General features: G+C 54.7%; 2 protein-coding genes across 3 annotated transcripts in view; one reads left to right on the top strand and one right to left on the bottom strand.

Annotated features, from left to right (window-relative positions):
* LOC138564517 (zinc finger protein 345-like) overlaps nucleotides 1-897 on the bottom strand; it is an 88,965-nt gene extending 88,068 nt beyond the window's left edge. Inside the window, exon 1 of one of the 2 annotated variants that reach the window (XM_069642916.1) lies at nucleotides 782-897. The gene's annotated coding sequence lies outside the window, so the exon portion shown is untranslated. Of the gene's footprint in view, nucleotides 1-709 lie in introns of both variants that reach the window. The other variant, XM_069642917.1, reaches the window with a different exon arrangement.
* A 210-nt stretch (nucleotides 898-1,107) lies between these two features.
* The window catches only part of LOC138564543 (uncharacterized), a 107,375-nt gene continuing 87,906 nt past the window's right edge, over nucleotides 1,108-20,576 (top strand). The window contains exons 1-2 of the mRNA XM_069642918.1: nucleotides 1,108-1,311; nucleotides 15,460-15,586. Coding sequence (XP_069499019.1) covers nucleotides 1,270-1,311; nucleotides 15,460-15,586 — 169 coding nt within the window. The 5' untranslated portion in view covers nucleotides 1,108-1,269. The remainder of the gene's footprint in view (nucleotides 1,312-15,459; nucleotides 15,587-20,576) is intronic.

Here is a 20,576-nt window from a genome sequence, read left to right as displayed (position 1 = left end):
TTCCCCCTGGCAGGATCATCCCCAGGCATGTGGGTCTTCTGGGGCAGGGGTGATTACTTCCCCGCCCTCGCAGGATCATCCCCAGGCATGTGGGTCTTGTGGGGCAGGGGTGATTACTTCCCCCCCTCGCAGGATCATCCCCAGGCATGTGGGTCTTGTGGGGCAGGGGTGATTACTTTCCCCCCTCGCAGGATCATCCCCAGGCATGTGGGTCTTGTGGGGCAGGGGTGCTTACCTTTCCCCCTGGCAGGATCATCCCCAGGCATGTGGGTCTTGTGGGGCAGGGGTGCTTACCTTTCCCCCTGGCAGGATCATCCCCAGGCATGTGGGTCTTGTGGGGCAGGGGTGCTTACCTTTCCCCCTGGCAGGATCATCCCCAGGCATGTGGGTCTTGTGGGGCAGGGGTGCTTACCTTTCCCCCTGGCAGGATCATCCCCAGGCATGTGGGTCTTCTGGGGCAGGGGTGATTACTTCCCCGCCCTCGCAGGATCATCCCCAGGCATGTGGGTCTTGTAGGGCAGGGGTGATTACTTCCCCCCCCTCGCAGGATCATCCCCAGGCATGTGGGTCTTGTGGGGCAGGGGTGATTACTTCCCCCCCTCGCAGGATCATCCCCAGGCATGTGGGTCTTGTGGGGCAGGGGTGATTACTTCCCCCCCTCGCAGGATCATCCCCAGGCATGTGGGTCTTGTGGGGCAGGGGTGCTTACCTTTCCCCCTGGCAGGATCATCCCCAGGCATGTGGGGCGGGGGATGGGGGATGGGGGAGAGGGGGTTCTTACCTTCCCTCTCAATTGATCATCCCCACTGGGGTGCCCAGTGCGCATGCGCGCGAGCCTCTTCCTGGCGCGTGTAGACACGGCAAGTGGTAGATAAGCGGCTGGGACGCTTCCGGGTACAATCTTCTACTAAGCATGCGCCAGGAGGCGGCGTCTGAGCAGGGAGCGCGCTCCGATGGACACCTAGTGACATGGCTGCAGAGAGATGTTGCGCATGCGTATTCATATAGTGCTTGTCACCCGAGCGTGGCGAGCATGTCTGTTCGCCCACTGCGCGTGCGCCGGAGAGCAGTAAACCTCTCCTGCGCATGCCCAGAGAGTATCACAGAACCCGGAAGTGCGCCGGTGGAGACCCCGGCCCGTGCGGCAGCCCTCCCTGGAACACTGCGTTACTAGCAGGAGCCCTGAGGGTCAGTGTGGGCTGCATATAGCGCGGGGCCCCGTGCCTGCTCCACCTCTGCCCAGCCACGCCCCGGACACCCAACATCACCATGAAAACCAGAAAAGAGCTCTTCCCCGAGGAGCCGGAGGAGGTGGGTGCTGTTGCCAGGGCCTGCTCCAGGGGGTGCTGCTGCCAGGGCCTGCTCCCAGCGGGTGCTGCCAGGGCCTGCCCCAGGGGGTGCTGCCAGGGCACGCAGTGGCTTCACCTGCCTGCCCTCCAGGGGGTACTGCCAGGGCCTGCTCCAGGAGTTGCTGCCAGGGCACGCAGTGGCTTCACCTGCCCGCCCTCCATGGGGTGCTGCCAGGGCCTCCAGGGGGTGCTGCCAGGGAACGCAGCGGCTTCACCTGCCCGCCCTCCAGGGGGTACTGCTAGGGCACGCAGTGGCTTCACCTGCCCGCCCTCCATGGGGTACTGCTAGGGCACGCAGTGGCTTCACCTGCCCGCCCTCCATGGGGTGCTGCCAGGGCCTGGTCCATGGGGTGCTGCCAGGGCCTGCTCCAGAGGGTGCTGCCAGGGCACGCAGTGGCTTCACCTGCCCGCCCTCCAGCGGGTACTGCCAGGGTCTGCTCCAGGGGGTACTGCCAGGGCCTGCTCCAGGGGGTGCTGCCAGGGCATGCAGTGGCTTCACCTGCCTGTCCTCCAGCGGGTACTGCCAGGGCCTGCTCCAGAGGGTGCTGCCAGAGCACGCAGTGGCTTCACCTGCCTGCCCTCCAGCGGGTGCTGCCAGGGCCTGCTTCAGCGGGTGCTGCCAGGGCCTGCTCCAGGGGGTGCTGCCAGGGCATGCAGCGGCTTCACCTGCCCGCCCTCCAGCGCGTACTGCCAGGGTCTGCTCCAGGGGGCGCTGCCAGGGCACGCAGCGGCTTCACCTGCCTGCCCTCCAGCGGGTACTGCTAGGGCCTGCTCCAGGGGGTGCTGCCAGGGCACGCAGTGGCTTCACCTGCCCGCCCTCCATGGGGTGCTGCCAGGGCCTGGTCCATGGGGTGCTGCCAGGGCCTGCTCCAGAGGGTGCTGCCAGGGCACGCAGTGGCTTCACCTGCCCGCCCTCCAGCGGGTACTGCCAGGGTCTGCTCCAGGGGGTACTGCCAGGGCCTGCTCCAGGGGGTGCTGCCAGGGCATGCAGTGGCTTCACCTGCCTGTCCTCCAGCGGGTACTGCCAGGGCCTGCTCCAGAGGGTGCTGCCAGAGCACGCAGTGGCTTCACCTGCCTGCCCTCCAGCGGGTGCTGCCAGGGCCTGCTTCAGCGGGTGCTGCCAGGGCCTGCTCCAGGGGGTGCTGCCAGGGCATGCAGCGGCTTCACCTGCCCGCCCTCCAGCGCGTACTGCCAGGGTCTGCTCCAGGGGGCGCTGCCAGGGCACGCAGTGGCTTCACCTGCCCGCCTCCAGCAGGTACTGCCAGGGCCTGCTCCAGGGGGTGCTGCCAGGGCACGCAGTGGCTTCACCTGCCCACCCTCCAGCGGGTGCTGCCAGGGCCTGCTCCAGAGGGCGCTGCCAGGGCCTGCTCCAGGGGGTGCTGCCAGGGTACGTAGTGGCTTCACCTGCCCGCCCTCCAGCGGGTACTGCCAGGGCCTGCTCCAGGGGGTGCTGCCAGGGCCTGCTCCAGCGGGTACTGCCAGGGCCTGCTCCAGCGGGTACTGCCAGGGCCTGCTCCAGCGGGTGCTGCCAGGGCATGCAGCGGCTTCACCTGCCCGCCCTCCAGGGGGTGCTGCCAGGGCCTGCTCCAGGGGGTGCTGCCAGGGCACGCAGTGGATTCACCTGCCTGCCCTCCAGCGGGTACTGCCAGGGCCTGCTCCAGGGCCTGCTGCCAGGGCACGCAGTGGCTTCACCTGCCCGCCCTCCATGGGGTGCTGCCAGGGCCTGGTCCATGGGGTGCTGCCAGGGCCTGCTCCAGAGGGTGCTGCCAGGGCACGCAGTGGCTTCACCTGCCCGCCCTCCAGCGGGTACTGCCAGGGTCTGCTCCAGGGGGTACTGCCAGGGCCTGCTCCAGGGGGTGCTGCCAGGGCACGCAGTGGCTTCACCTGCCTGTCCTCCAGCGGGTACTGCCAGGGCCTGCTCCAGAGGGTGCTGCCAGAGCACGCAGTGGCTTCACCTGCCTGCCCTCCAGCGGGTGCTGCCAGGGCCTGCTTCAGCGGGTGCTGCCAGGGCCTGCTCCAGGGGGTGCTGCCAGGGCATGCAGCGGCTTCACCTGCCCGCCCTCCAGCGCGTACTGCCAGGGTCTGCTCCAGGGGGCGCTGCCAGGGCACGCAGTGGCTTCACCTGCCCGCCTCCAGCAGGTACTGCCAGGGCCTGCTCCAGGGGGTGCTGCCAGGGCACGCAGTGGCTTCACCTGCCCACCCTCCAGCGGGTGCTGCCAGGGCCTGCTCCAGAGGGCGCTGCCAGGGCCTGCTCCAGGGGGTGCTGCCAGGGTACGTAGTGGCTTCACCTGCCCGCCCTCCAGCGGGTACTGCCAGGGCCTGCTCCAGGGGGTGCTGCCAGGGCCTGCTCCAGCGGGTACTGCCAGGGCCTGCTCCAGCGGGTGCTGCCAGGGCATGCAGCGGCTTCACCTGCCCGCCCTCCAGGGGGTGCTGCCAGGGCCTGCTCCAGGGGGTGCTGCCAGGGCACGCAGTGGCTTCACCTGCCTGCCCTCCAGCGGGTACTGCCAGGGCCTGCTCCAGGGCCTGCTGCCAGGGCACGCAGTGGCTTCACCTGCCCGCCCTCCAGGGCTTACTGCCAGGGCCTGCTCCAGGGGGTGCTGCCAGGGCACGCAGTGGCTTTACCTGCCCGCCCTCCAGTGGGTACTGCCTGGGCCTGCTCCAGGGGGTGCTGCCAGGGCACGCAGTGGCTTCACCTGCCCGCCCTCCAGCGGGTGCTGCCAGGGCCTGCTCCAGAGGGTGCTGCCAGGGCCTCCAGGGGTGCTGCCAGGGCATGCAGTGGCTTCACCTGCCTGTCCTCCAGCGGGTGCTGCCAGGGCCTGCTCCAGAGGGTGCTGCCAGGGCCTCCAGGGGGTGCTGCCAGGGCACGCAGTGGCTTCACCTGCCCGCCCTCCAGCGGGTACTGCCAGGGCCTGCTCCAGGAGGTGCTGCCAGGGCCTGCTCCAGGGGGTGCTGCCAGGGCATGCAGTGGCTTCACCTGCCCGCCCTCCAGCGGGTACTGCCAGGGTCTGCTCCAGGGGGCGCTGCCAGGGCACGCAGTGGCTTCACCTGCCCGCCCTCCAGCGGGTACTGCCAGGGCCTGCTCCATGGGGTGCTTCCAGGGCACGCAGTGGCTTCACCTGCCCGCCCTCCAGAGGGTGCTGCCAGGGCCTGCTCCAGAGGGTGCTGCCAGGGCCTGCTCCAGGGGGTGCTGCCAGGGCACGCAGTGGCTTCACCTGCCCGCCCTCCAGGGGGTGCTGCCAGGGCCTGCTCCAGGGGGTGCTGCCAGGGCACGCAGTGGCTTCACCTGCCCGCCCTCCAGCGGGTACTGCCAGGGTCTGCTCCAGGGGGCGCTGCCAGGGCCTGCTCCAGGGGGTGCTGCCAGGGCACGCAGTGGCTTCACCTGCCCGCCCTCCAGCGGGTGCTGCCAGGGCCTGCCCCAGGGGGTGCTGCCAGGGCACGAGTGGCTTCACCTGCCTGCCCTCCAGGGGGTACTGCCAGGGCCTGCTCCAGGGGGTGCTGCCAGGGTACGCAGTGGCTTCACCTGCCTGCCCTCCAGGGGGTGCTGCCAGGGCCTGCTCCAGGGGGTGCTGCCAGGGCACGCAGTGGCTTCACCTGCCTGCCCTCCAGGGGGTGCTGCCAGGGCCTGCTCCAGGGGGTGCTGCCAGGGCACGCAGTGGCTTCACCTGCCCGCCCTGCAGGGGGTGCTGCCAGGGCCTGCTCCAGGGGGTGCTGCCAGGGCCTGCTCCAGAGGGTGCTGCCAGGGCCTGCTCCAGGGGGTGCTGCCAGGGCACGCAGTGGCTTCACCTGCCCGCCCTCCAGGGGGTGCTGCCAGGGCCTGCTCGAGGGGGTGCTGCCAGGGCCTGCTCGAGGGGGTGCTGCCAGGGCACGCAGCGGCTTCACCTGCCCGCCCTCCAACCTTTCATTATCTCCCCCCCCTTCCTTGCACCCCAGGGTGGAGCTGCTTCTTGCACTGCTCCATGTGACCTCCCCACTAAATGCTTGAAGCCCAAAGCCAAGTGTAACTCCTGGTATGACTCTGAACTAGCCACCCTTAAATCTAAGTGCAGCGTACTTCAGGTTCATGCTCTAACAAACTGGCCGGTTGCCTGCTCCAGTGGCAATACTGACTCTGTCCTCACCAAGAAGAGAGCCCACATCCAAGCCTGGGTCTCTGCAGCATCAAACAACTCGGCCAAACTTTTTAACATCTGCAAGGAGCTGGCCAATCCTGCTGCAGTCTCTACTCCTGTCGCTTCCCAGGCCCTTTGCACAGCCCTTGCCTCTCACTATATCTAAAAACCCCAGGACATCCTGTCCACCCTCCACCCCCTCCTCCACTTTCCCCTTCTCTTTCTGCTAACTCTGGCACTCCTGCAACCACCGCCTCCCGTCCCGCCACACTCTTTCTCTTCTTTTCCTCTGTTCTCCCCTGACAAGGTTTCTATGAAAGTTTCTTCAAAACAGGTTCACCCCTGTTCTTCCAACACCATCAAGGACCACATTGACTCCCTGGCTCCTGCTCTGGCCGCCTTCTGTAACCCCCCCTTCGCCTCTGGAGCCTTCCCTCCCCTCTGAAACACTCTCTTGTGCACCCTCTTCTCAATAAACCCACAGTCGACGACCCCTCTTTTCCGGCTAACTATCGCACAATCTCCATCACTCCTTTTCTCGGCAAACTCCTGGAAAAGCTGGCCATTTCACAGCTTAATCTTCACACCGATTCTGTTGGTTGTCTCCATGACCATCAGCCTGGTTTCAGATCAGCTAGAAGCACGGAAACTGCTCTCCTGAACATCCGTGAAGGCTCTCCAACCTAACTACCTCAGGGTCAGTCAATTCTCCAAGCAACAAGTTGGTGGTAGATCTTTCTTCTGCTGGGGCCTCCCTCTGGAACAGACTCCCTGCCTCTCTGAAACTTGAAGAGCACCATCTCTGGTTCTGGAAGCACCTCAAGACCTTCCTCTTTGCTTCTGCTTTCTCTCTTCCTCTCCCCCGCTGAGCTCCTGACTGAAACTGAAATTGCACTGGTTAATTGGCTACCATCTGATCTCGGGCCCAGGTCCCCTCCCGCCAGCAACCCTTGCACTCGGGGATCTGTTTCTGTCTCCCTACTGTCCCCTACCAGCACTTGACACTGATGTCTGCACTTACCCTTGCAGTTGCCACCAGCTGGCTGCACTTTTATTTATGTGTTTTATTTATTTTTACTGTTGAACCCATGTACTGCACTGCCTCCTCCCCATTTTCCCTCCCCCATCCCCTGCACTTGCACGATCTCAATGTCACCTGGCCTAGTAAGATCATTGTCTCTGTCTTCCCTCTGTTCCCCCTCCGTTGTCTCGTCACACCTTGAAACACTTCTGTATAGGCGCATTATAAATGCCATATCCTATCATAGCATAACATCCCTTCTGTCCTCATCCTACTCGATCTCTCTTCTGCCTTCGACATGGTCAACCATCCCATCCTGCTCAACCGTCTCTGTGATAACCTGGGTATCAATGATTGGGCTCTGGCCTGGCTGACTTCTTTCCTCTCTAATGGACCCTCCCTGGTCCAATTTGGGTCCTTCCTTCCTCACTCTCTACCTGTGGTGTTCCTCAGGGGTCTAACCTCTCTCCCTGGCTGTTCAACCCACACCTGTCAGCTCTTGCCCACTTCATTGCTGCTCTCTGCCCCAATTTTCAGTGCTGATGACACTCCACTCATTTTCAGGCTTCCTTCTGCCACCTCTACTCTCTCTCTCATCTCAGACTGCCTGTCTACTATCCAGGAGTGGTGTGCCGCCAGTGATCGCTGCCTTAACGCCAGTAAGACAAAGATTCTCCTCATCGGCACACCTCCTTTCCTGTCACTCTCAGGCTGGCCTCCCTTGGCTCTTTTGCTGCCCCCACCTGTGAGGCTAAGAACATCGGGGTCATCTTCGACTCTACGCTTTCCTTTTCCGCTCACATCTCTGACTTCTCAAAGAAGTCTAACCTCCTACTGCACCTCTTCAGATGTATTCTTCCTTTCCTCTCCTTCCCCCAGAAGCTTAATGTCCCTAGAGCCTTAGTTCTCTCTAGGCTTGACTACTGCAACAGCCTCTTTCTAAATCTGCCTGCTTCTACTCTCCACCCTTTGAAACTCGTCCAGAACAGGACTGCGAGACTTGTCCTCTGCCTCAAGCCCTGGGATCATATCTCTCCAGCCCTGAAATCTGTTCAATGGCTCCCAGTGGCTGAAATGATTAAATTCCAGACCCTTTGCATTGTCCAGAAGGTATTCTGGGGCCTGGGTCCAAACTACCTTCAACTCTCCCTCCGTAAATAACTTCCCACTCGTGCTCTTCGCTCCTCCACTTCCAACTCCCCCAGGGTCAGTCGCTTCTCCAAGCAACGATTTGGTGGTAGATCTGTCCTCGGCTGGGGCCTCCCTCTGGAACAGCCTTCCTGCCACTCTGAAATTTGAGGAAAAACCATCTCTGGTTCCGGAAGCACCTCAAGACCTTCCTCTTTGCTTCTGCCTTCGCTCCTCCTCTCCCCTGCTGGTTGGTCTGCTTCAGCACCGTTCACCTGGTTACCCTCTGACTTCGGACAGATGGTACATGCCCACCCTGCCATACACCCACAGTGCCTCCTGGCAACCCCATGCACTTGGGTCTGTATCTGTAACCCTACAGTCCCCTTATCTGCACTTATTAGACACCCCCTGTCTGTGCCTTAAACCTAGCACCTGCCACCTTGGTGGCTGCACTAACACTTGTTTATTTTTATCCTTTGCTCAGCACTCCCCCCCCCCCCCCCCGCCCCCTTCCCTCTCCCCTGCACTTGCACGTTCTCAATGTCACTGGGCCTAGTAAGATCGTTATTTTGTCCTCCCTTGCCTCGTCACGCTCTGAAACACTTATGTATGAGCGCAATACAAATAAAATATCATATCATACACAACAACAAAGTAACTCTCAACTTTCCCCTCCGCTGTCTCCACTACACATCACACAGTCAGATCAACATAGCGGGGTAGGGGAGGCCTGTCCCCTGGATGGTAGTGGAATCCTTTTCCTCAGAATGAGGACCGGCAGACTTTCAGAGGCTTGTCCCTCTTAAATCTACTCTTAGAGAAATGGATAAATTGGGATAGCACGCAATATTTTGGGTTAGTGACCCCATGCAATCCTGTTCGTTGATTATTTAGGTGCTCTATTCGAAATGCCACATGTTTTTACCATTACCACTATACTACTGATGAGGCCTGAGTATTGTGTTCGGGTATGAATATATATGAATATATTTAGTTATTTTATTTTTGCATTTATTTCAGTGCACAAAGCCCTGAGGCATCTAGGCGCTAGTTGCAGTAAGTGCATGGGACAGTTCATAAAGTGCGGGAGCGCGCTTGGCAGTTATACAAAGTGATGGGTGGGAAAAACACACATTGACAGGCTTCAGCAGGAGGCTCCATTAGGCACGCAGATAGTATAGAGGACACAGTAGGTGTGTGTACAGCCTGGCAAAGCCTCACCTCATGGTACTAGAAGCTACTTTGGGTATGCAAACGGGCAATAGATGCAAACTAGGTAGGTTTATGTAAGCAGACTGGCAAAGTCTCACATCAAAGAACAGGGGGCTACTACAGGCATATAACAAGCATGGGGTGCAAGTGTGAATGCAGAAATGTACAGCCTTATACGTGGTACATGGAGTAGCATCAGGCGCGTACAGACAAGACATTAGTAAATGTTACGTTATGTAAGCAGGGCAGAAATGAGACGAGATACAAACCGGGAAGACTACACTAGGTATGCTGGGGCATCTTCGGTGGGGCACTGCATGTTGTAATTGTAGTCCTAATGCAGCGTTAGTCCCTGTTGTGGTCTGCGTTGTCCTAGGACCCCCGCATATAGGCCTTGTCCCACTCATCCCTGGAAGGAACTCACAGACACAGATCCTCGCGTATCGGGATCCCGGCGCGCACTGGCGTTTTGTGGAACCACCCCCTTTATTTGTTACACCGTACTAAACATGGTAACATACCAAACTGAGCCCAACGTGGGCAACATCAGGTGACTTGCTTTGCCACAGGTCCTTTCAAACCTAGTCGCCCATTATATAGTCTCAGAATCTTTCATGACGTCTTCTGCTCTCTTAGCAGGGGTGTCTTCCTCCGGTTGGTTCTCCATGGCACCACCTTCTGCCCCACCAGGTGTTGGCACTGCATCCTCCGCACTACCTTGTGGTGTTTGCTCCACACCTGTGGCTCCTGTTGGGGGACCTTCTCCCTCTCGTTTTCTTAGTCCCTCTTTTTAAAAAAAAAAACTGGATTACGAGTCACTTTCCCCCTTCGATCTGCAGCAGTCACCACCACACCTTTGACCTGAACCACCCCAATGGGGGAGGGCTTGTAGGTGAGGGATAACGTCCCTTCCGGGTGACGATTACGCACCAGTATAGTGTCCCCTACCACTATGTCCGAAATGACCTGCTGCTCAGCAGCGTCGGCACACTCTACCTTTTGATGGGCATTCCCCTGCATGCAGAAGGTCATAGCCACATTTTGGGCAGGGCAGCAGTGTTTCAGTTCTCCTTCTGGCCATCTTGGCCATGACGGACCAGCACTTTAAGGGCTTCCTATTGCACATGCGTCCTCCACTTTCAGCTACCGAATCACAGCATTCATCTTAGTTGCGCAGCTCTCCGCTAGCTCATATGATCTGCCCATTTCAAAAATGCAGGCCAACGACAGACCAGGCTCACGCAGGGCTTGTCGGTGCAGCTTCTCTGAAGCGCACCCTTGTATTGGTTTATCAAAATACCGTCCTCATTCTCCCATGCACACGTTCTTGCCAGGTGACAGACCCTGCCATAGAGTTGGTCCAGGGTCTCGCTACAGATGACAAACCTTTCATAGTGCTGGTTGGCTAGTGGCAAGAAGTGTTCTTTGGGGCTGTCTTTTGCTGCCTAGTAGGAGTTGTCGATGGGAGGGAGGGACTTCAAGATTCTGTGGACATGAAGTGTCAAATTCCGCCATCTGGGCCAGTGTCCCTTGTTGGTGTGGTGTCCTCGCTCGAGGGGGGTCTTGCCGCATCCTGACCGGCTCCCTGGAGGTCATCCTCATTGCTCATGGTTGGAAACTGCACAGGCACCCTATTTGCGAAAGAAGGGAGTAATTTGCACACACTGGCGCACTTCTGGGACTTCTGGCGCTGTCGTGTTCACACTCTGCCCCTTCCACAAGACCATGCCCTGATGCAAGGCATGTCCGCCTTTCCAGATAGTGCTTCGGTTTGGCAGACAAATGGTTGATTGCAGACAAAAATTGAAGACATAGCACAAAATGAAAGTCTCTCCTTCCTTTTTCCAGTTTTTTTTGTTTTGTTTTTTAACGGGCCTTGCGGCCCTGCTTATGGGTAGCCTTTGTGGGTTCCTAAAATTGCCCACATGGTGCACAAGCACTCCACGTTGAAGCCGCTGCCATTGGGGCTTCAAAATGGCAGTGATTGCCTTACCGCAGTGATCGATGCACCCGACAGGCCTCAGATTGGGTTGCCTGAGATGTAATTAGCATCAGAACACCTTCCCTTGCCCAGGTGCATCCCCAACGCCAACGTTGTGGTCCGCGTTGCCCCAGGACCCGCACATGTAGGCATTGTCCCACCCGTCGCTAGAAGGAACACATGGACACAGATCCTGACGTACCAGGCTCCCGGCGCACACTGATGTGTTGCGGGACCACCCCCTTTATCTGTTACGTGTGATGGCAGAGCGGTGCTATCGCACCCTGTGACTACATCACAGTCCCGATGCAGTGTGAAGGATTTTTCGTACTCCGGTAGGGTCACAACAACGAGGCTGCTGAGCCACAGAAATGTCACATGGCATGGTGGGCCTGAGTTAGAGGGGGTTGGTGGTGTGATCGCATTGTGTTGCATGGCTTGAAAAGTTGGATAGATACAGTGGTGCCTTTCTGTGCAAAGATGTCTGAACCAGGAGAAGTCATTTAAATCTGGACGTTCTGCATCATCAGCCATCCAGCCTGGTGATGGTATGAGGAAGTAGGTGTGAAGTGAGGGAGTTCGTTGAAAGTCCTGCTAGCGAACTTGATGATCTGGTCGAGAGAACAGAAGGCATAGTTGGGGAGTTACAAAGAGAATGCTGGCACAGTAGTGCAGTTTAGAGTAGACAAGATTGGTTACGAGATGCTTGGCTGTGTTCAAAGGAAGGAGGTGCCTGATTATGCTAATATTTAGAAGTTTGAGGTGAGCTGCTGTTCCAGTTTTGGAGATGAAAGTAGAGAAGGTGTGAGAAGGGTCCTAGATGATGCTGAGGTTTCTAGCTGAAGAAGAGTAGGGGCAGAGTGTCAGGTGGGTAATGGATAGGCAGAGGAAGAGATGAGAAAGAGCTTTTGGCAGAGGAGTTTTACGCTAAACCAAATGGGTGATGGCTGGCAGGTTTAGAATAGATCTTAACCTCTGGCATTGCTCTGGGCAAGCCTCCAAACCATCATTCTTCACCTGCCAAGCCATTACAAAAGGGGAAAAACCATATGCAAATCAGGCCTGGTCAGACCCCAAAAGGGGCAGTCCAGCCCAAAGTGCTTGACCACATCCCTTCTGCATAAGACCACAAGCATTCCCAAACATGTTTCAGCCTTGTTGGGCCTCATCAGTGAACCAAACTGTCCCTCACTCAGGAGGCCCAACAAGGCTGAAACATGTCTGGGGCTGCTTGTGTTTCTGTGCAGAGAGGACCTGGCATAGCAGTTCGGGCAGGGCTGCTCCAATTGGTGACAGTACCTGACTGATTTGCATATGGCTGGACCCCTTTTGCAATGGGGTAGACAGGCTAAAGAAATGTGGTGTGGAAGGTTGCCCAGGGCAATGCCAGTGGTTCAGATTAATTCAAAACCTTCCACCCATCACTTTTTTGGTTTTAGTTGGTAGAGTTTAACATCGGAGAGTGCAAAGCCATCCAATATTTAATGGCAGAGAGACAGTTGAAAATGTTGATGAGTTCAGGAAAAGAGAAGAAGATTTGGGTGTCGGCCACGAAGAGTTGATACAAGAACCCAAATGAGGAGATTAATGCCCCAAGACCATAGGTGTAAAGTGCAAAGAGGAGCGGACCAAGACAGAGCCTTGTGGAACAGCAACAGTTCGAGGAGTGAGTTGAGGTGTTGTTGCTCCAGGAGACAGAATTGGCGAGGTGCAAGGTAGGATGGCATCCAGGCAAGGGGTTGATTGCAAATCCCAAGAAGAGTATCAAGGAGATAAAAGTTCTCAACAGTGCCAAAGGCAGCAGACAGGTCAAGGTTAATTAGTATAGAGGATCGATTGGAGTGCTTAGCAGAGGCGACGAAGTTGGACACATTAATGAGAGCAGTTTCTGTGGAGTGACAGGAGCATAAACCTGCTTGTAGGGGGCCTCTAAGGTTTTGAATGTCTAAGAAATGTGTAAGAGGGTTGAACACAAACCTTTCGAGCACTAGTGTGGAAGGAGAGGAAGGGTGCAGTACAGAAGACTTTCCTCATACGAGACCTGATCAGTCCCTGCACAGATAGTTCTTGTAGTGACTTGGCGTGGCTTTTCACCTTTAACCTCAATATGTTGCTAGGGACTCAATTCTCTTCCATTGTGAGCGTGCGTTTTCGATCCATGGACACATGGGGGGTCTGCCTGGACTGGTCACTCGGTAGAGGCCAATCATGAACTATAATCATATGGGGGTCTGCCTCGACTGGTCACTCGGTAGAGGCCAGTCATGAACTCTAATTTGGTCTCCCACCTGTACGCTTCCTCTGCTGTTGCTCACCTGTCATTTCCATAGTCATATTCACTTGTCGGTAGTCGGCCTCGCCAGCATCCGGATTGCATTAGTTAGAATAGCACCCATGCCCATCTGTCTTACAAGCATCACTTCCTGAGGGCAATTGGCTGAGCAGTGCGAGTGCAATGGCATTCCACTGGAAACTGATAAATGTAGATCCAAGGCAATCGGCATTGTCTAATCTCCCGATAAAATGCTTGGGCCTCCCCATGGGTTTGTGGCCACTTGGAAGTAATTTGTATTTGTGTTATAATGCTGCTTTTAATTATAACCCTTGGAATGGCAAAGAATTGTCTAAAGCTTGTTCTTAGCCAAGTACTCTTTAAATAAAAAAATATTTTTTTATGAACTGTGGGATAACATAAATAGCCACTATTTGCTTCTGTTTTGGGACTTGCTGAAATCTGTTCTGCACACTTTGTTTCCTGCCTTCTGCTTGACATTCTTGGCTTCTCTCCTAGCAGCTTCTTTAATTAGCAGTTTTATAAGTGCATCTGTCGACTTGTGTGGCCCAGGCAGACTCCTCGAGATTGGTTTGGATGCTCTACACGATGAGACTTGTATGTGTTTTTGTGTGTTGTTTGTTCCTGTTCTTCCTGTTTCATAGGTTGAGAGAGAATGACAGGATATATGGTGTGTTAGATTCAGGGTTAGAAATTTAAATTTGATGAGCAGGAGCTAAAAGCAGCTCCTGGCTATCCCACATCACCCGGTAGGAAGGAGCTACCACTGAGGTACCAGGAGCTAGTACCAGGAGCTAGTACTTGGCATGCTGCAAATCAGAGTGTCCATTGAGAATCAAATAAAAAACCTTTTGCCCTTTAAATGTGCTCTAGATGTGTCCTAATGCCTCTTCATAAACATTCCCCAATACACAAGGATGATGTAACATAGCTGTTTGTAGGACACCAGTTGCCCTAGGGAGCAAAGCGTAGCAGTTAGTATCAAAATAACCAGGCTCTTCTAAGCTAGAAGCAGGAGCTAAATGGCTCTCAGCAATTCCGTACCCCGTAGATTGTCAGCCAAGTGGTGCTCCTGTAACAGCATGACCCACCTCTAAATCACTGTGGGTTCAGGCCAATAAATCCGGAAATAGGTGCCATTGGGTTGTAGTCTATCACCACAGTGAGAGCAGGAGTCAGTCAAAGCTACCCTAACCAAAGGCGTGACATAGGGTCACAGAATTGCAGCAGAGCTAGGCAGCTACTAGCTCGAGAGGAATACACCTTAAGGTACAGAAATGTCAAAACAATACAAAGCTTTAATTTAGACTAACAAAGAACAAGACACCTTAAGGTACAGAAATGTCAAAACAATACAAAGCTTTAATTTAGACTAACAAAGAACAAGACATGTTTACAAACTGCGCCGTGGCGCTGAAGCAATGCATGATAGAGTACATTATGGTCTGCATAATTGTGGGTTAGTAGGCAGAGTGACAAAGGTATTTTGTGTATTGCATCAGAGTGACAAAGATATTTTGTGTATTGCTTGAAATGCCATTTCAAGCAATACACAAGATATATTTGTCACTCTGCCTACTAACCCACAATTATGCAGACCATAATGTACTCTATCATGCATTTCTTCAGCACCACGGCGCAGTTTGTAAACATGTCTTGTTCTTTGTTAGTCTAAATTAAAGCTTTGTATTGTTTCGACATTTCTGTACCTTAAGGTGTCTTCCTCTCGAGCTAGTAGCTGCCTAGCTCCGCTGCAATTCTGTGACCCTATGTCACGCCTTTGGTTAGGGTAGCTTTGACTCACTCCTGCTCTCACTGTACCTCCTACCCTCTTGAGTTAAGTCCCCTTCTAAAAAAGAGGGTTCGCCCATTTACTTCTCACGTCTATCACCACAGTAAATGAGTAACAATTGCAATTGCCTCCTTCTTTTCTTAATATGCTTCATACGTGTGAGAGCATTGCTGGCATATGCCACCTGTTCTGGATGTACTTGTACTTGTTTTTTTCCTTGTAACAGCACAGCTCCTCATCCATGGAGCCTACCATCTCTTACCTACATGCCTCTTCTGTCGCCAGAGATGAGGTCTGTCATTCCCCTTCCTAACCATCACCCTCCAGATCTACTCTCTGCATGTCCTCGCAAGTGTACCAGTATTATTGTGCCCAATTACTGTAACCCTGGGGGTAGAGCGCTGAGTTGCTGAACAGCCTACAGTATATATAATACCGAGCATATACATATACACACAGCTGGCACTTCCTAAAGCACTGTTACTATGATAGCAAATGGGGCGCAACTTTACATGATTATCCTCTGTACTGTATAATTCTGGACTTTATGATCTAGTCACTTCTGTTCCAGGTCACGCTAACATTCTGTGACGTCGCTGCCTGTTTCTCTGAAGAGGAGTGGATGCTTTTACACCAGTGGCAGAAGGAACTTTACAAGAACGTGATGAAGCAGATCCAGCAGGCCTTCAGCTCTCTGGGTGAGGTTACACTCCGGTTACACTCTTTCTTCTATGTTGTAAAACATTTAATCATCCAACCTGATTCCTGTTTAGAATTATACTCCTAGGATTTGTTGGAGCGCACACATGGTAATATTCGTAGATTCATAGTTTTCAATAGTTAACGATTCTTATAGATTGGGGGCGTGGCTACATGACCACGGAGTCGGACGACTTTCCGAGGTGCTCCTGCGGATCCTCCAATGATCCAGATAGATAGATAGATAGATATCTATCAGGATCATTGGAGGATCCGCAGGAGCATATATATATATATATATGAGACCACAGGCATAACGACGCAGTGATTCGCAGCATTAAGTGGTAACGTTAGCCCAACAAAGTTTTCAGGACTGAAGTGACAGGGTAAATAAGATAGCGGCAGTGGGAGAACAAAGGAATAGCTGGAGGTCGGCCACACGGAAGATGGGAAGTTGCGCTATGCCTTAATGAAAGCGGACCTGAACGGTGCGTGGGGGCTGCGGGTGAGAGGCTGCGGCGCACAGGAGCCGTGACAGCAGAGGAGCCACAGACAAGAGGGGGAGACGTGAGTGCAGAGGGCCCAAGAGTCGCAGACCGGTGCACTGAGGAGCTGGGCGCATTCATTGAATGACCGGCAGGGAAGTGCCCTTAGTGCAGTGGAACTACCAGAAGCGAACAACACGTGGGTGGTATATGGAGGGAGGCGGCCCCCCGTGTGTTGTGAATTCTGCAAGACTCGAGATTGGGATTTTTAAACACTGCTATAGAGCGTCGGATTGTGTGCCTGATCTGCACGTTGGAACCCCAAAGAAGACCATGGAGGAGCGGCAATGGGTTGTAAGCAGCACACAGAACAATGAACGAGCCTCAGATGTAAGGAAACTGACACGTGGAGAAGCAAGCATAACTTTGTACTGCAGCGGAAACACAAAGACGGCACAACACGGGTAGCCTGGCCAACAACAGTCACTGGGCCTCATTACGACCTTGGCGGTATGGGGTAAACAGCGCCGTAAAAGGTGCCGGCGCCATTTACCCCGTACCGCCTCATTACGAGGTCCCCTCGCGGGACCCAGGAAGCAACGCCTGGTCAAACCAGGCGTGCTTACCGGGTCCCGCGAGGGGAAGAGGGAGCAAACAACGGGCCAACTTGTAATGGCCCGTTGTTTGCTCCTTCTCCCGTTCCCATTCAGCCATATGGGGGCTGAAATGGGAATGGGGAAGGATCGGGTCCGGGTCCTTGGAGGGAGGAATTACCGGGCCTTCCGAACTCGGAATGGCCCGGTAATTCATCATTCTGAGAACCCGGACGTGATTTCGGCAGCAGCCATGCCACCGATAGCGGCATGGCTTCCGCCAAGGTCGTAATGAAGCCCACTCTCTTGAGAGATTTTCAAGATTCCGAATTCTGTACACACCTCTTTCCCTTGAGAATAAGTGTGCAATAGAGGAGGGCCGCATCATGACACGCGGCTGAAACGGAATGTTGCTGGAGAGATGGCCCAGTGAATGAGCAACCGAGGCTGCATGGGCATCTGTATAAATAATATGACTGCAAGTAAGAACGGAATGGTGGCACTATAAAACCTGAAGGGAACTCCGGAATCTACGACACTGAGCGAGTGGTCTGCTGACCCAATCACAAAACTGCTACCACAGAAAAGACCCCAGGTGCGAGAGCCCACAACAGGGGGTACGCAAGCCTGCCAAACATTCATAAGGCCCCCAAACACTGTGAAGGTTGCAGCATCACTACTAGCAAGTTAATAAGAGGCTCTATACATGACTTACTAAGGCAGTAGTGGACAATAAAAAAAAATAAAAACAATTTTAAAAAAAAGGAACAAAAAAAAAGAGCCCAGGGTCACATTGGAGTGCCAACAAGAGGAGAAACACCACCGTGAGCAGGGCAGATTGCCCAAATACAAGAAACACCAGGAAGTAGGTCCAAGAGGGCAAGGGACACAGAGCTGAGGGCAGTTGGAGACGTGGCGACAGCCGGTGGCAGGCAAGGAGAGAGAAACATACTGCATTCAGGCCGACGTAGGGCAGAGTGTGCTGGCTGGCTACCTCCCTGGGGATCTGGAGTCACAAGAGTGAGTACAGAGGCCGGGAAACAGCCAACAGCTGAATACCAGCCAATGCTGGCACAGCCTGGTATAATCCAAGGTCTCGAGGACGGAGCACATACTGGACTGCATCAGGACGAAAAGAAGAATTAAGTGAGAGAGTGAGGGCAAATTAGGCCTCCAGAAAAGTGGAATCCAGTGAATAGCACGAAAGAGGTGTGAGAGACACACAGAGTGAAACCAGCGTGCACTCACGGCTGGGCCGGGACTAGAAAAGAAGCAATGCTGGGCCAGGGCAGAGGCCAGAAGGAGCCCTAGGAGATAGCTACGACTCGGACAACAATTTATTTATTTATTTACATTTATATAGCATGCAAGCAGCCCAGGGGCATTGAGGCGCTGTTACTTGCATTAAACTTAGTTACATGTTACAGGCATGGTAGAAGTTGTTGACACATTGTGAATGTTACATATATCGCTTTGGTCGTATAATACATGATACATGGAGGTATTCGTGCTGGTGTGTCTGGCCTTAAGTGAAGAGGGTGGTCTTCAACATTTTGCGGAAGGTGGTGAGGGAGGCCTCGCCACGGATAGTGGGTGGTAGGGCATTCCAGTGAGAGGGCACGAGATAAGGGAAGCTGGATCCGCCTGCTTTTGCTTTTTTTACTCGTGGCACCGAGAGCATGTTGGTATACGGCGATCTGGTTGGCCTGGTGGAGGAGACGAGGTGTATCCTTTGAGAGATGGAGAGGCATGCCCAGAAGGACATCCCCGAGGCCTGAGAAAGTGGGGTGGACCACATGTAGAGGTACAGCACCAGAGACGAGAACGAGGGGACAGAGCGTCCCTGCAGAGGGCTGCAGAGACCCTTCAGTGGGGGTGCACTACCAAGACTTGACGGGCCAGCAGAGTAATATTGCTGTTCCTGACCGTACACTCCCCAAGTAGCAGAAGCACGGGATAAGCGCCGGCCCGGAGAGCAAAGGGGCACTGAGGCTACGCACCACAGGTGCACCCATAATGTGGTGACTAATGCAAGGCAGCATACTCTGGCAGCTCCTCAGTTAATACAAGGAACATCAAACTCGGCATCAACACCTGCGCACTACACCATAACTGCGCATTCCAGGGCTGGTGGGGGGAACAGGAGCGAGATTGGTTACTACAAAACAGGTGCCAGGAGTGCAGACGAGAAAGAGATAAGTTGAACAGAAGCATCGAGCGCCAGCTGATTTCAGAGGGAGCCTGGACACGGAGGCTCACGCAGGCAGCCCGAAAGTGCAGATGCATACAACAGTGCCTTGCGCGAGTGGACTCAGGGGGGACTGTGACTACCAAGAACTGCGGCAGTGATCGGGCGCTGTCATTGCGGCCTGGCCTTGATGAGACAGTGACAGACCCACGGCCCCCAATATAAGCGAAGATGGCGTCCAAAGTGCCCAAAACTAAAGGGAAACAATCCACCATAGAGGAGTTTACTACATCACCACAAGTTGCTGAAGGAACCAGCGGGAAAGGACAACGCACTCGAGACATCGGAAAGTCGGCACCCAACAACCAACAGATACTGGACGCCATAACTGAACTGAAGACATCTTGGGGAAAGTAAGATGAACACAGCCATAGCGGATTTAAAGAGCGCGCTGGAGTCTAAAATGGACGCTGTGAGCATAGATGTGAATTTATTGCGGCAAGATGTACGGTCATTGGCAGAGCGCACAGGGACCCTCAAAGGAAGTGAAAGAAAGCACAAGCACATGCACGACTAATGCAAAAGATGTTGGAGAATAGACCCAAAGAAGCAGAAGGAAGGGCTCGGAGGAACAACGTACATATAGTGGGGTTCCCGGAGGGCGAAGAGGGATCTGACCCAACGGACTATGTTGAAAACATGTTGTTGGAGGAGATTATGAGAGGAATGCTAAGCCAAGGATTTACAGTGGAAAGGGCGCATAGGGCCCAGTCAAGGAGACCGCCACCAGGAGCTCCACCGCGACCTATCATTGCCAAGATTTTAAACTATAAAGACAGGGAGAAAGTCCTGGAACACTTCTGCAAAGGGGGGACGATCAGCAGAGCGTCCCCAACGATCACCGCATACCTGGACTACACGCTTCTGGTGCAAAGGCAACGCCTGAATTACGTGGCTGTGAAAAGGAGAATGCGTGAGGCGGGATACAGATACATGTTGCTATAGCCAGCGAGAATAAAGGTGCTCCTGAAGAATAAAGCTTTGTTCTTCGAAACACCGGAGGACGTGACTGCATGGCTTGACTCAAGGAACTGTCTGACAGGAGCAGATGACCAGAAGGAGAATGCGACCGAGAAATGAACCGGAACCTCGCACGTACCACATGCATAAACGAGATGCCGTTGAGAGATAGGTACTGTACAAATGGGGGCATTGGGACTGGATTATAGTAGATTGCATAAGGGATCAAGGGTTAACTTACATGGTCCTATATCAAGAAGTGCAATCTGCGCGTAGCAGTGGACATAGTACCAGGAGCACACCATCGATGAGCGAATGGAAAGGGGTGGTGGAAGGAAACTAGACGAGCTCCTGTAATCCGGACGTGCACTAAGCACAGTGGGGGCTGAGGTCCGAACTCTTGGTCCATAGTGTATATAGAAATGTGGTTTGCCTGAGATGTGAGAGTAATGCAGCGCTTAGAACACATAAACGGGCAAAATACTTTGGCTTAAATGCAGGAAAAATGGAGGAGATGCGTCTCCACCCCTCCAGTAGTTGGATTAGTTAGGATATTAGTATTATAGTATCCCCCTGCTGAGTTCTGAGTATCGGCTTGACCGCAGAAAGGGACTAGATGCTGGGTAGCCTGAGATCCAGAGATGGAGCTGGGCAACTGTTTGGTGCGTTGGGAGGTAGGGGGTGCGGGGCAGTAGAGGTGGGC

Source organism: Ambystoma mexicanum, chromosome 1p, assembly GCF_040938575.1.
Source record: "Ambystoma mexicanum isolate Mex_15411 chromosome 1p, UKY_AmexF1_1, whole genome shotgun sequence".
Lineage (NCBI taxonomy): Eukaryota > Metazoa > Chordata > Amphibia > Caudata > Ambystomatidae > Ambystoma > Ambystoma mexicanum.
Note: the sequence above shows the minus strand (reverse complement) of the source record. Positions and strands in the feature narration are given on the sequence as shown.